This window comes from Nomascus leucogenys, chromosome 9 (assembly GCF_006542625.1).
Source record: "Nomascus leucogenys isolate Asia chromosome 9, Asia_NLE_v1, whole genome shotgun sequence".
Taxonomy (NCBI): domain Eukaryota; kingdom Metazoa; phylum Chordata; class Mammalia; order Primates; family Hylobatidae; genus Nomascus; species Nomascus leucogenys.
The window spans coordinates 28,379,237-28,395,435 of NC_044389.1; the positions used below are offsets into that span (position 1 = coordinate 28,379,237).

At 37.2% G+C, this 16,199-nt stretch overlaps 1 protein-coding gene across 1 annotated transcript in view; it reads right to left on the reverse strand.

The window, feature by feature from the left end:
- Positions 1-452: 452 nt before the first annotated feature.
- Positions 453-16,199, reverse strand: part of PLA2G4A (phospholipase A2 group IVA) — a 168,331-nt gene continuing 152,584 nt past the window's right edge. The window contains exons 16-18 of the mRNA XM_003264476.3: positions 11,894-12,089; positions 10,210-10,367; positions 453-1,061 (exon numbers count right to left, since the gene is read on the reverse strand). Coding sequence (XP_003264524.1) covers positions 930-1,061; positions 10,210-10,367; positions 11,894-12,089 — 486 coding nt within the window. The 3' untranslated portion in view covers positions 453-929. The remainder of the gene's footprint in view (positions 1,062-10,209; positions 10,368-11,893; positions 12,090-16,199) is intronic.

Consider the following 16,199-nt stretch of genomic DNA (forward strand, 5'->3'; position numbering starts at 1 on the left):
AAATTAAAAGTTTCGGCCAGGTGCGGTGGCCCACACCTGTAATCCCAGCACTTTGGGAGGCTGAGGTGGGCAGATCAAGAGGTCAGGAGTTTGAGACCAGCCTGGCCAGCGTAGTGAAACCCCGTCTGTACTAAAAATATAAAAATTGGCTGGGTGTGGTGGCGGGCGCCTGTAGTCCCAGCTACTCGGGAGGCTGAGGCAGGAGAATCATGTGAACCCAGGAGGCAGGGGTTGCAGTGAGCCAAGATCACGCCACTGCACTCCATCCTGGGCAGCAGAGCGAGACTCCCTCTCACAAAAAAATTAATTAATTAATTTAATTTAATTAAAAGTTTCACACCTGAGTTTAGGATGAACACCTTTTGCGTTTGAAAGCAGTGAATATGAGAATCTTTCATAGCAATAGTCCAGTATCTCATTAAAAAATTACAAAAAACTCAGTTATCTCATGCTTATTTTTATATTGATGTATTTATTTCATGTATGTATATATATGCATATATAAATAAAAATAGTGTTGTCTCATGGGATGAATAAATCTAGTCAGTGAACAACATTCATACATAATGGGAGGTCTTATTGAGATTGAACTGTTAAATATTTTAAAAGAAAAACCATTTTTACAAAGAACACTCATAAGAAAGTTGGTGAGAAATGTTTAAAAGTACAGTATATATCCCTACATTTGTATCAGGAAGTTTATACTGACTGAAAATGTAGCTAACTGTATCCTTACATAATCAACATCGTTTGTCAACCTAACTAACTTATAATAGTATTATTCTCATGCAGCTAAGTAACTGCAACTTTGAGTATCAGCCAGTCTCTCATGATCAGTATGAGTATCTGTACTATAGTTTTAAATCCAGTTGTCATGGAATTGCAAACTGCCTCAGCATCAGAAACTGCTGTCATTTCCAGTACAGGAACTATGCTTTGGGTTTACTTAGAAACTCCTTGTTGAAAAATCTTCTTGCCTCAACATTACTAAGGGAAACAGAGCAACGAGATGGATTCTGTCTTCTATATTCAATGCTTTCAACAATGGCTTCTTTTATCACCTGCAAATAGAGACAGAAGTTGTATAATTAGCGCTGCTATGAACTCATTTATATATTTTTATTAAAATAAAAATCGAATGAATCTTTTTATTAGAGTATTCCTTTTGACATATATGAATAGAAGTCTAATAGTCATGCATACACATTTAAATTCAAGATCCCACCACTGCCCTCTTGTTAAGCTTATATTCAGCTACTGTTCCTTCCCTCACCAGGGAAAGAAGGATTCTAGAAATGTTCTAGATTTTGTGCTGATAAATTTGGCAATAAAATGGTAGAATGGTAAAGTTACGTTGGTTCTGCTCTTTGCCACAAGGGGAATAACAGGGAAGAAACAAGTAATTAGTAAATCTATAATTTATGTTCTTTATAATTAGTGGGCAAGTAGAAATGAAAGACCACCAGGAAAGTAAAAGCTTTTCCTAGTAGAGGAAGAAGGCACTGCTAGGGAATTGCTTTCCTTCCTCAACTGAACCAATACAGTTATAAAACATGAGCCTCCTCTACCTAGGAAACATCATGCTCTGTGATTTCATTGGTGAAAATGAATTACTACTTTTTAGTCAGCACACATATATCCAATATATATTCTTTACCTATACCCATGTTAATGGTAACTGGAAGAAAACACAGGAAACTACAACCTCTAAGAATTGCTATTTCAATTGTCATACACTGGTTTTGGTATGAAGTTAACCTAGTTAGAATTTGGGGAAAGAAGAGAACATTCGGAATTTGGTAGATGCAGTTACTGAAGAGCAATGGAAATGGGCTTTAGAAGAAGGCCTGAATAGTAAATCTTGTCTCTGCTTCTGCTTCAGAACCTTGTTAAAATCAGGAAGACTCCATTTCCCAGGACAGTCCTCATTTCATCTCGATGACCAATGAGATAGATGTTTCTGGGCACCAGGAAACAAAGGCAAGTCACAGAGTTATTCCACAATTCCCTTTATTCTCTACCTCAGGGATTGTTAAGCAACATTAAGGTACATTCCATGGGCTTTTCAGCCCCCTGCCACAGGTAGGAATAGTTGGCAAGTCTGAGCAGTTTAGGACACTATGGCCTCTTCTCACTCACAACTGCTGTGGCCCACTTGGCCTTGGAGGTGCAGGCTCAGAGGGATTCTCCCATTGCCACGTGCAAACTTACTGGGCAAGCATGGCTCATTGCCTGGAGGAGATTATGTTTGCACCACTTAAATATGTGAGATCTAAATGGTGCAAACATGCAATTATTTTTCTGTGACTTTATGTCACAGATGCCCGACAAGCAAGGCTCTCTACTCTCTAATAGTAACTTTAAACACGCAGTCAGATTTTGGAAAAAGGGAGCTGTCAGAGGAATGTGGTTCTTTTATATGCCTTATTTTAAAACGTAATATATGTAATTATCTTCTGGGGAAATGGGCTCAAATGTGAATGAGTCTGTTAAGGTAAAGCTGACATTTGCTGATCCCACTTTTCTTATGAATAGGGAAACATAATTCTGTGATGACAAAAGATGCTTCAGATCTATGAAGGAGACTTTGACCAAAGGCCACCAGGCACAAACACTTCTTGGCTGTGTGAGATGGAGGGGAATTAATCTAAATACTTGAGCCTGTTTCTTCTTCTTTAAAATGGAAATAATGTACTAATTTGGGGTTTTGTGGGGCTTGGAGATCATTTCTATAAAGTGCTTGGCACAATACCTGGTACATAAACATTCTACAACAGCTGTTATGCTTGTTATTTTTAAACTGACAATATGTGATGAAAATTGGGAACTCTAAATTAGAAGTGAAGCTATAAAGTTTATAAGAAATAAACACACCAGGTGTATAGCCAAGAATGAGCTTATTATATTGCGTAAGTCAGCAAATCGTTTCTGCTATTCAAAGTATCCTACTACATCTTCTTTTAAAAATCTCCCTGCCTTTCTAGAGATCTATATCAGCAAATTTATCAATTGGTTTCTCCTTCTCACAGCAATCCATGAAACATCAACCCTCACTGCATAAAAGTCTCCAAATAAAATAAAAACCAACTATTTGCTTTCTAAACACCTAAAAAGCTTTAAAATAAACAAAACCATAGAAAAAATTAAACTGACAATGACTGCTGCTATCAATTCCTTCATAATGAATTCTTGAGCATAAAAAAATCAGCAATATCAGCATCAGGAGCTAGTGGATTTATCGTAATTGGACCTCAGCTGGTGTTCCTAGTGAGCAAGCCATTCTGATAAAGGAAAATGAACACTTCCAACTCTGAAAACCCCCAAATTAGAATGTGCAAGTTGATCCACTAGGTGGCATATTAACACCATGAAACCGTGAACCAGGTTTTTCCTATTACTGCGGAAAATACCCTGTTCTTGAGAGTTACAGTTCTGTGATAGAAAAAACCAAGCCCAGTACTAGATCAGTTACTAAATTCAAACCTTTCGGCATCCTACATGATACAACTACATATATCCAAAAACGCATTATGTTAAATTTAAATCTTTCTTTTTATTATTATACAAGAAGTCATCTTAAATGGTGTTTGTATCTCTTTCATTCTTCCCTGAAATTCACTGAGATTCCAAATCCTTACCTTCAGTATTATCCCAGCAAAAGCCCTCATATCTCAACCTTCTCCATCCCCACCACCTATCCCATGTCACCTTTCACTTGTGCCATTCAATAGCCTCCTATTGTTGAACCAGAGGTCTTAAATCTTTGTTAATGAAAGCAGATAATAAGAAAAACAAGCACATAAAATGTGATCTTCCCTTCCACATAAGAAACAAATTTGTAGAGGCAAGATTATAAGCAATCTACAAATATTGAGTTATCACAATAGAAAATAAAAAATAAGCCCAAGAGAGAAAGTTTCAGTATATTTTGTTAGATAAGTAAAAATCACAAATATAGGAGAACAGGAGAAGATATTTAGGTGTAAATTACTGTGAATTTGCTGGATAATGCCTGCCTTTTCAATACGAACTGAAATGTCAGGAATGCAGAAAGTTCATCAGGCTTGTCTTTTTTTTTTATCCCAGCACTTAGAACATGGAAGGTACATAATAAATATTTGCAAAATTAATAAATACACAGAAGGTGCTCACTAGAGGTTGACTGACACAGGGCAGCATTCAGTTCAGAGAGACAATGAGACCAGCTGAGTTAAAGGACAGGAAGGGTTTTTAAGTGGAGCAGAAGACCGGGCATTCTCTGTAGAATAATCATATGAAAAGGCTAAGGATGGGAGGCTGTGGCATGCGTCAGAGACATCTGGGAATTTGTTGGCCTGGCTAGAATGAAGGCTGTGTTTGGGGAACACTAAGAAATAAGGCTGCTTGAGAGACAAGTGGTTCAAAAGTAAGGAATGAAGGAGAAAAGACGTGCGGCCTTGTCTCAGCTCCCCCACATCATGGTGACTTCCAGCAACCTGCCTAAGTAATCCATGACTCAGTTTCCTAACTTATAAATTAAAACCCCACCTCATAGGCTTGTCTTGAGTGTTAAATATTTGGGGGAAAATATTTGGGGGAAAATATTTGGCTTATATGAAGCACTCAAAACTTTCTTTCCATGCCATACCCCTAGTTCCTAAAACAGTTTCTGGCACACTAAATAATAAGTGTGTGTTGAATTAATAAATAAATGAGACAGAAAGAGATTATAGGCAGCATTAAAGGTAGATGAGGTAAGGACTAATATATTAGGCAATAATACATAATAGTAAGCTTATACATTATTTTTAAAAGATAAGAACCTTGACTTGTACCTACACACCCTTATCAAGATGAAGAAATGTCAATAAATTAAGAAATAAGTGCCAATATTTCTGGATATGGATGTATCCTCATTTTAATTAACATTTAATGTTTAGCATTTTGTAGAATTATTTAAGAAAGAAAAAAGCTCATTACTTTGCATCATTGGCATATGCTGAATAAACTGACACATAACTGGTTCCAAGATTATGCCTATCAAATTAATAATTTGAATAAGTGAGACTGGAAAACCACATATTTTCCTGTGATAGCAAATTAACAGATCCTAGAAAAGAAATCTCAGAAGACATATTCCCTCCAGATCGAAGTGGTGGTTTAAGAGTAGATAGAGTATGGGCTGGGCGTGGTGGCTCACGCCTGTAATTCCAGCACTTTGGGAGGCTGAGGCGGGTGGATCACCAGGTCAGGAGATCGAGACCATCTTGACTAACACGGTGAAACCCTGTCTCTACTAAAAATACAAAATTAGCCGGGCATGGTGGCGGGCGCCTGTATTCCCAGCTACTCGGGAGTCTGAGGCAGGAGAATGGCGTGAACCCGGGAGGCAGAGCTTGCAGTGAGCCGAGATCACGCCACTGCACTCCAGCCTAGGCAACAGAGCGCGATTCCATCTCAAAAAAAAAAAAAAAAAAGTGTAGATAGAGTATGTAATCATACTACGTGGGCAGGCATGTACTATAGGCAAATTCCCCACGGTTGGGAACTCTGCCTCCATCCCACCAAGAGCACCTTGTATCCTGACACTTGCTACCCACAGTAAGTCAATGAAATTTTAAACACCCATCATGAAAATTGTACTGCGTATTTACTTTAGGTGTCAGGCATCGTGATCAGTATGTCTACAGAATACAAGGTAAATAAAGCAAGTCACTGTTTTTAAGGGGTTTATAATTAAAAGCCAAAAACTATGAACACTAATAATTGTATTAGCTGCTTCAATTTACTGAGCATCTATTTCATGCCAAGCCCTTAAGTTATATTATTTTACTTAATCCCCATCCTGATCCTACATTATATATACCATCGTTTCCCTTTACAAAATAGGAAAGCAAAATTTAGAAAGGTGAACCAATATGCCCAATGTCACCCAGCCAAGAGGCTGCAGAGCAAGGATTTGAATACCCAATTTGGTCAGACTCCAATGCCTCTGCATCCCGCCCCCACCCTGCTGCCATCACATGTCTACCAGTGTAAGTCACTATACGTTAAGTTTTTGAAGGAAAAAAAATGAAATATTACTGTAATTGTACAAGCATTGAGACAATGTTCAGTGAAAAGGAATTTGGGAGGATTGAGTAAGAGCAGAAACCTGATGCTATGAGAAACCCAGGCTGCTGTCATGACGTGAGCAGAAACAGAGCAGAAGTCCTCTAAAGATAAACTAAAATTTAGCTTCGGCAAAGCAGGCCAGCTAGAATCTCTTGATAAAATGAAGCAATAGGAGGGTGCAGCTGGCTGACACAGCATGGCCTCTTCAGAGCAAAAATTGAGGTCAGAGTGAATTGAAGAGGAAACGTTGCCCTAAGCCACAGTGGTCACAGTTGCAAAGTTGAAAACTGTTGTCTATGAAATTGGCAGAGAGGTGACTTTGCATTGTAAGAGTTTATATTCACAATGTCCATCCACCATTTACAAAGAACTCTGATGGTCTACGGCAATAAACATATGCTGTGTTGCTGAAGTGTGAATCAGTATCCTACTCTATTCAAATGGTGTGGGAATGAGAGAGCTAGCTAATTCAGCAGAGTTTTGTTGCTCTTTAAGTACCATCATTTACAAAGTTGTGATTCTGATAAAAATGTGTTTTCTTTTCTTTTTTTTTTTTTGAGACAGAGTCTCGCTCTGTCGCCCAGGCTGGAGTGCAATGGTGCGATCTGGGCTCACTGCAAGCTCCACCTCCCTGGTTCACACCATTCTCCTGCCTCAGCCTCCCTAGTAGCTGGGACTACAGGCACCTGCCACCATGCCTGGCTAATTTTGCTTTTTTGTATTTTTTAGTAGAGACGGGGTTTCACCATGTTAGCCAGGATGGTCTCCATCTCCTGACCTGGTGATCTGCCCGCCTCAGCCTCCCAAAGTGCTGGGATTACAGGCGTCAGCCACGGCACCCGGCCCCAAAAATGTGTTTTCTTAAAGTGGAGAAGAAGGGAGTCACTAAGGAGAGATAAAATGTCAGTGAAAATTGAAAATTTTATCTGTTTATGAAACACACACACACACACACACACAAAGAGGAATTACTTGAACATGAGTCTCAATGTTCATATAATTCAGGAAAAAGCCTACCTCCATTTGTTCATTCAGAAAATATATACTTACTGCCTAAGCTGGCATTACCTGTACAAACTTGTCTATGTTGTTAACCTGGGGCATTTGCAAAGGTCTTTGGGTGTAATCCCCATGGACCTTCAGGGGTACAAGATAAGGACATGTATAGGTAAGGTTCTCATTTATTGAGCAGCTTCTGTAATCATGCATCACCCAATTAAACATTCACTACTACAATTATTATAGATCCTACCACACCTGTTTCAGAGATGAGGAAGCGGAGGCTCAAAAAGTTTAAGCAGCTTATTCAAAGTTACATGGAAGAGATTTAAAGATGATATAACGCCCATGACCTTGTCTATACATGCTGTGCCAGAAACAGTAGTAGAAGCAATTAAAAACTGCTTAATTCTCAGAACTGAAGGACTTGGAGATACAGAAAAGATTGCCCTTTGTGGCTAATGCTTTTAGCGTCAAGTTTAAAAAATATCTCCCTGGGTCAAAGTCATAAAGATACTCCCCTATGTTGTATTCTAGAAGCTTTGTTTACTTTTGTACTCAGATCTACAGTCTATCTGGTACTGGCTTTCTTGATAATGTGAAAGAGGTAAATTTAATTTTTTTCTTTGTGAATAATCATCTGATCACTTTTTTTCTTATAGATAGCCACAATTTATTCAAGGACGATTTTATTTAGCACTACTGTCTGTCCTTGGACAATGTCATGTTTTCTTAATTATGTTATCTTTCTGTCTTTCTATTTGGTAAAGTAAGTCTTCTAACTTTGCTTTCCTTCTTCAAAATGAGTTAGCCTACTTTGGTCCTTTTCACTTTCATATTATTTTTTAATGAATTTATCAATCTTCTTACAAAAACCTGATGGTATTGTTACTAAAAATGCAGGGGAAATGGGGACTTACTAGTTAGTGGTTACAGAGTTTTAGTTTGGGAGGATGTAAAATGTTCTGGAGATAGATGGTGGGGATGGTTGCATGATAATGCAATGTACTTAATGCCACTAAACTGTACATTTAAAAATGGTTAAAATGGCAAATTTTATGTTTTGTATATTTTATAACAATAAAAAGTGAAAACATATTTTTTAAACTGCTAAATTAATGGTTTCTGAAGAATCAACATTTGATGAGGTGTATAAGCCAGGAGAGTTGTTCTGGGATTCAGTCTATTTTTGTTCAGGCACTAACTTTTACATCTATGTGTCAAACAAACTACTTTGAAGAATGTTTGTAAAATATATAAATAAAACCATATCATTCCTTATTGCAAATTGTTTAGCAGACTTTATATAAACTAGAACAGCAAGACAAATGTACTTGGTTAAGATACACATATGTATATCTATTGCCAAGTCCAACATGGTATTTGCATATTCCTACAATCTGTCTTTTCCATTTGAGAAAGACTTACCAAATTTAATACATTTCATCCCAAAGATTGTGTAGTTTTGAGTTTATTGGCTCATACTGGAAAAATAGGGTGACTGTGATATTAATTCTTACCTCTGTTTTAGTAGCATGAGGTTTTATAAAATGCAACTAACTCTATTTTGAGAATTTCTGTTCACTCCCTACAAATCACAGATAAGTCATTTTTCTCTTAACTTTTCAATTTTGCCATCACCGTAGAGATAATGTAAAACATGGATTTCAGATGTCCACTGCTTGAGATATTTTTTCTAAAAAGGAAACAAATCTATGGAGAAAACGACATATGCTATATATTTTGATAAGCATTTTTAGATGAATTATCATCTATTTGTAAATGAGGGCTGAAAAAAAAATTTTATAGTTGTAAGAATCGAAGCTTATTGGGGAAAATTTTACACATTTACAAAAATTAAAGATATTGATTAACAAATATATTATGGTGCAACTGTGATGATTGCACACAACTGATCATTACTAGTTTCAGGCCAAAAGAAACAAGCAAGCAAACTAGATGTGTGGAGTTCTATTAGCTCACAGAATCTAATCAGTGCCCATATAAGCAGAACACTCATTCACATATTCTGAGTTCCTTTGTGCCATTTACACAGTCACCAAAAAGACTGGTAAATCAGGCATGATGCCTTTCCTTCTCCATTTAATTTCTTTTTTTCTGTTCTTTTAATGTACAAAATCCAATTAGGCTAATGAACTTCAGCTTTCACAACTGATAATCATTTGTCAGACACTGTGATTTGGAACCACAAGTTAATGATTTCAGTTACAGAACGGTGTTCCTAAATGGTAAGTTAAAAATGAAAGAATTTCACCTAGACACAGAATGTTAGCAGAAGATACACTAACGATAGGAAAGATTGATACTGAAGACAATGACTTGTTTCTAAAGCAAAGCATACTTGACATCTCAAAGACTGGAAATAGGAAAGGCTGGCCGGGAGCGGTGGCTCACGCCTGTAATCCCAGCACTTTGGGAGGCCGAGGCGGGCGGATCATGAGGTCAGGAGATAGAAACTAACACGGTGAAACCCCGTCTCTACTACAAACACAAAAAAATTAGCCGGGCGTGGTGGCAGGTGCCTGTAGTCCCAGCTGCTCGGGAGGCTGAGGCAGGAGAATGGCGTGAACCCAGGAGGCGGAGCTTGCAGTGAGCCGAGATCGCGGCACTGCACTCCAGCCTGGGCGACAGAGCGAGACTCCGTCTCCAAAAAAAAAGGAAAGGCTGTTACCTTTTGTGATACTGCCCAAATTCACAAAAAGAAAACATGTAAAATCATAAATGTATCTATTAAAATTCATGTTATATTTTTGCAGATTAACTACACTTCTGGTTCCGTTCACTTTCATACTCATATTTCCTTTTCATCACTTTTCTTCCTTACTTATAATTTGTTTTATCGTACAATAAATATATAGATACTTCGGGAAAGAAACTGAGTATTAACCAATCATTCGAAAAAATAATAGCATAAAATGAGTTTCCTTATTTGTTAGTTTTGTAGGGTTCTTCTGAAGATTAGCAAAATAATTCATGTAAAGTAAAGTGGCATAATTTAGGTGGTGTTATTCATAACACTTATTACAAGAGGTATTGGTGAATTTATATAGTATGGAAGTTTATTTGACATAGTCGATGGCCATAAAAGATACTTACATCAATGTTGTTCAGAGTATTGAAGTGCATAAGATCATGTAGTCTTTTGAATGCTTGATTTGGATATTGAAAATTGAAGGTTGAAAATGGTGATTCCGGGTCATCAAAAATATCAAAGTCAGCGATTTCTTTCTCTTCCTCAGTTTCCCTTGGAACACCTAAATGCCAGAAGAGTCACAAAGGGTGTTATTTTGAAAACTACAAAATATCTCTAAAACCCAAGGAATAAAACCTACAGACATAAAGACAGCAGTGGGAGCCCCCACAGAGCCAGGTACTCTGTAGCATCTCTGACTTTGTCATTTCTGTGTGTTCTGACCAGATGACATCCAACTGCCAGTATCTGACATCTCTGTGCCTGAGGGCTTTCTATCCTGCCCTGCAACTGTAGAAGCCTGCTTGGCCCACTCACAGCAGGCTGGAAATTCTATTAAATAACACTGTTCCCCAGGCAGTGGTCAACCAAAGACTCTAGGGAGTTAGTATCTAAATACTCCATTCTCCTGCCTTTTGGTGTGCGTGTGGGAAGCATGATTGTGGGACACACGTCTATTCCATTTCGTAGTCTTTCCCAGCGGATCAAGTTCCCATTGTGGTAGCCAGCTTGCTAATGCAACTTTGTTGTCTGCCTTCCTTCCCTTTACCACTTCCCCATTTCCTTACTAATAAACTAGAGTGTTCCCCAGCTCACACAAATAAACTATTTGCACTTGAGTCCTTTTCTCAGAATTAGTTTCTGGGAGAACCCAAACTAAAACATTATGTGGCTGTCTTTATGCCATGGAAATCCCCTACACATGCCAACTGCTCAGTGAGCCTCTCCTTGAGAATTCACAGTGATCGAAAATTCACTGAGTTTCATGTGCTCTACTGTCTGATAACCAAAAATGTCAGATTTCCACCTTCTCTTATACTGAACTATATGCTTCACAATAATCTTCACTCCTATCGATCCTTTCTTTGTCTTCCTGAGAAATCTAGAAAAACATCATTTTTCTCAGCATATTCCCATTACTCATCCTCCCTACTTTTTGTGTCTTTCCATTTATAAAATGGAAAACATATTTTCTGGTCCTAAAATATGGTTTTTGGAGCCTTAAGCACCGTGCATGTAAATCTTTAGATCTCCTTTGGTTAATCAACATTTTCCAGGATACACAAGAGTCGAGAGACTCCTCTGGATGTGCTTAAAAAAATAAAACAAAACAAAAAAGACTACATCTCAAACTTGATTCTTGTTTTCTATGAAATACAACATGGCAAACTGAAACTGCTAGCCATTGTGTACTGCTAGATTACGTTAATCTTGCAGTCAACTAAAATTCCCAGAAATTTGCATGATTTTTCTGAAATAAGAGCTTTCTTACAAGGGTGATAGTCAAAATATTTGATTAAAAATCAATCAGAACAAACATAATTCAAAGTATTGAAGTAAAGTCCCAGAGATTTTTGCTAAACTAGTTGTTGACTTTGCAGTTTCTGAACTGTGAGCAAGTCAGGGGATCTTGGGGTAAGAAAGAGGAGAAGTACTTGACGTCTCAGAATAGTATCTATTTATCAAGGTAAGGGAGGCATTCAATAGTGTAATAGCTGGTACAGCAGTGCCAGAGTGAAACAGTTTAATGTCAGTTTCACTCCCCTACTTAATTTCTATTTTATGGAATACAGTTTACTCCCTACATACCTGGAGCCTTGTACTTTCTGAAGTTGATGTTGGCCAGAACAAAGTGGATGATGGTTGGGCAATCTTTCTCCATATCAGGATTCTTGGGTTTAAAAACATAGCACTCCTTCAGCCCTTCCCGATCAAACACATAAGGATCGATCTTTGGAAAGGGGAGCTTGTTCATTTTAGCCCACTTTTCCGCAAGTAGAAGTTCCTATGGGAAAGAGGGAAAGATGCATTTGGAAATTTTCAGTTTTCATTGATTCAGTTGGTCTGACCATAATTCAATGTTCACTAGGTGTCTACTGTGTGCCAGCAATATACTCCTTGCTAGGATGAATCACGACCCTGTTCTCAAGAAGCTCATTAATTTCAAAGAAATTGAAAACAAACTCACTATTGTTATGTTAATTCTTGGCACAAGGCTAGCTCCACAGCAGGCATTTGAAAAATTATTGATAAACTGAACTGAGCAAAATTATGTTGAAGAAGCTGCGAGAGAAAAAAAATTATGGGTTCAGAAAATTTATAACCATGTGAATGTTTTTTTAACACTCAGGAGTAAAAAAGGAATCTGATAATGCAGAGTGAAGAATCCTCTGTTACTGGATTTTTACCTGTATCATCTCCACCAAAGTGTTAAAAAGTACCAACCACAACTTCATTCATTTTATGTATACAGAAATATTTGAGTTACTCTGAATCAGCTTTTTGTCTTCTTTTTGTGAGGAGAAGTTGAACCTTTGGCCTCAGAGCATTGCTATTACATGTAATGGCCAAGAGAGGACTGTACAGATGTACCAAGAGCTTAGTGAATGGCCGTGGCAAATCGTATGATGGTTTCCACGTATTAGATCCCTTCCTGGTAAGCTGATTATACATCCCCACCAGAATGAGAAGAGAAATAGAACAGAGCCTCCACAGGTGATTTACGATTGCTGGCATGTAAGTGGCCAAGAAATACATGTTCGTGGTCAGCCACTGAGATTTGAGGTTGGTTTGTCTCTGCACCAAAGCAGGCTAACTTACTGGGGTAAGCACCCCCAAAATTAAACTTAAACTAGAGAACATAAATCAATATGGAGAGATGCAGTGAAGAGACCTCATTTCCATTATGTGCATCTTCAAGGAGAGCAGAATAAATAAGAAGCAGAATATCATAGTGGGAGAAGCACAGATTCTGGGACCAGATGCCTGAGTTCAAATGCAAGCTCCATGGCCTTGGACATGTTTCTTAAGTCAATGTCTCCATCTCAGATATAAAATGTGGATGATATAAATAATATCTATCTCATAGGATTGCTATTAGAATTAAATAAATTAATACTTTACAGTGCTTAAAACAGTGCTTACCACATATTAAATGCTATGCAAATGTTTAATAGATAAATGCCAGTAAAGAGAAGAAAAGAAATGGAAGGAAAAAAGTAAGGAAAACAAAAGAGGAAAAAGAAAGGGAAGAGAGATAGGAACATTAGAGAGGAAAATTCCTGGAGAGGGGAAGTTTTGGGGATACTGTCACTAGAATCTTAAGTTCTTCTTAACTACTCTTGTCATCTCATTGATCCATTCCACAACAATCAATAGTGGTCGACTAGGTTCCATGTTAGAAGTGGGGACATAACAGTGAGTAAAACATTCATGGCTTTTGTTGTTATGGGATATATGGCCTGTTGGGCGAGAGATAGCAATCAAATAACCCTTTGTGATTTAAACTGTGATAAATGCCAGGAAAAAATACAAGGTGAGACTTTGCAGTACACCTGGACAATTTCCTCAGAGCATTTGTTAATTCATCCAACAATTATCAGTGAGCTATGTTCTAAGCATAAGAGATAGGCTGTCCTTGAAGATTTGGAGTTTATAAATCAACAGGAAAGATAAATAGATATTATAGTAAAGTATGATAAAGGCAGGAAGCTGCTGCACGATTGTGGGCCTGGGTTGTGCAGCTTGAAAGGCCCAGCTCTAAGACAGACACCCTAAAACTTGCTAGCTGGATGACCTGAAACAAACTAATTAGACACCACAGCTCAACAGGAAACAAATTATTTTTGGTGGCTGCAGTGTAGAGTGATACTCCCCTACAGGCAACGCAGAGATAATGAGGAACGAACAAACACAGACTAGATTATTCACTATCCCTGGCATAGCAGGCTCCCCATCCCATCTCATCTCTATTTCATCTGTTCCTTATTTCTCGGCAATTCATTTTTCTACCTCTGTAAAATAAAGCTAATACTATCACCTTTCTCATAGGATTGCTGAGAGGATTAAATGATAAAATGTATAAAGACCTCAGTAGTTTACATCAGAAGAAAACAAGTACTTTATCATACAGCCTTACATTCAGAGAAAAATACACGTTTCATTGAACTTTCACTGCTCTTTTTGCTTCTGGAATGTCATGAATTTTATGTTGATCAACTCTCTCAACACCACTTCTGAATAAAAATCTAGGAGAACAAAGGATTTAATGTATATGAAAGCATTTGCTTCATAAACTATTATGCTAAATACAATTATATTTCACTGAAAATCCCATATGTATGTAAATAATTTCTTGTTTGAAACTTGAGAACGCTTTTATCACCAATCTCTTCTTTTTGTTCTCTATTCAGCTGAATTAATCAGCTTGTTATTTCTTGTCCAGCACTGCTCACAATTATTCATTCATGATTATTCAACATCAAAATAAACCAAAAGTTCACATTGTGGAGCAATTGCGTGAGGGCAAAGAAAAGAAAGAGCTTTCTAGTGTTTACAAACATGACTCAAGGGTATGACCAATGATGTGTGGATTTTGGGGTAAAAGGAAAAGGGAAATACATGAGGTAACAGTGAGGCTATTTTTAGACAGTTCACTTCACGCTAGAATCAGGAAGAGATGGAAACTTTCCCTTTCCTTATGTGATCCTGATGTGGAAAAGATTAAAAACGGATGATTGCAAATACAGTGATTATAGCATGGATAAACCATTTCCTCTCTGATGTCTGGTTTCTCTCTGTAAAGGCTAAGAAACAATGACACAGACTATGAGTAAAGTGCAATAGTTTTTAGAAAGTATTTTAAAAGATTTCAGTGAACAAAAAAATTGCTGCTCCACAAATTACAGAAATATGCCAGAATTGTGTTCTATGATAACTATCCATTTTGGTTATTGTTTGACACCTCAGATACCTCACACTTCCATAGACTAACTTAAGATAAACTTACATAGTATTAACTAAAATGATTTTCTGTGGGATAAAAATGTGAAGTATCCTTCAAAGAGATACTTTGTAAGATGTCTGTGCTCATTTTGGTGTTTTGTTTTGTTTTGTTTTGTTTTGACAGAGTCTCCCTCTGCTGCCCAGGCTGGAGTGCTGTGGCCCGATCTTGGCTCATTGCAATCTCTGCCTCCCCAGTTCAATTGATTCTCCTGCCTCAGCCTCCTAAGTAGCTGTGACTACAGGTGTGTGGCACCACACCTGGCTAATTTTTGTATTTTTAGTAGAGAAGGGTTTTCACCATGTTGGCCAGGCTGGATGCGCTCATTTTTGAGTACTGAAACACGACGAAGAAGACTTGAAGGAAAGACAAATAAATACCATAGAAATGAATATTATAAATAAATGTTATTTCTAAATAACAGAAATATATTCAAAACAATATTATGATAGCATATATATGCCATTTAGTTTATTTACATGTAAAAATATATAAATATATATTTTAAACATATGAAACAACACATTTATTTATAAAAATACAAACACACACACATATATACATAAAATAATAAATTGACTTGTCATTAGAGGAAGTCAGATTTCTTTTGCCTCTATGCAAACCAAGAATATGTGCTTTCTATTCTACAATGTTTCTCATTATATAAAACCTATTTTTAAGATTAGGGAGAAGATTAGGGAGAAGGATGGCACATAGGCATGTAAGTAAACCTCCAGAATCTTAAAAAATTATTGAAGCAAGTAATATAAAATACAACAGATAGAAACTACAAGTTAGAATTAATTATTTTACAGTTATAGTCTCTCTTTTAATAAAAGACATGCTAGTATTAGGCTTCAAGAGCTTTATAATGCAATAGGCATGAAAATAATTTTCTATATCTAATGTTGTATAGAGTTTACACAGCACTTTGTAATTCTGGTTAGTTATTCACAGGGATGTTACCGTAAACTCACAAAATATGTAAAGGGAAATTAATAACAACTTAATGTAATATCATCACAAAACATCTGATTCTCAATATGAGTGACCAATATGAGTGTAGTGGGTTGAATGGTGGCTCCGTATAAAATACCATTTCCTAATCCCTTG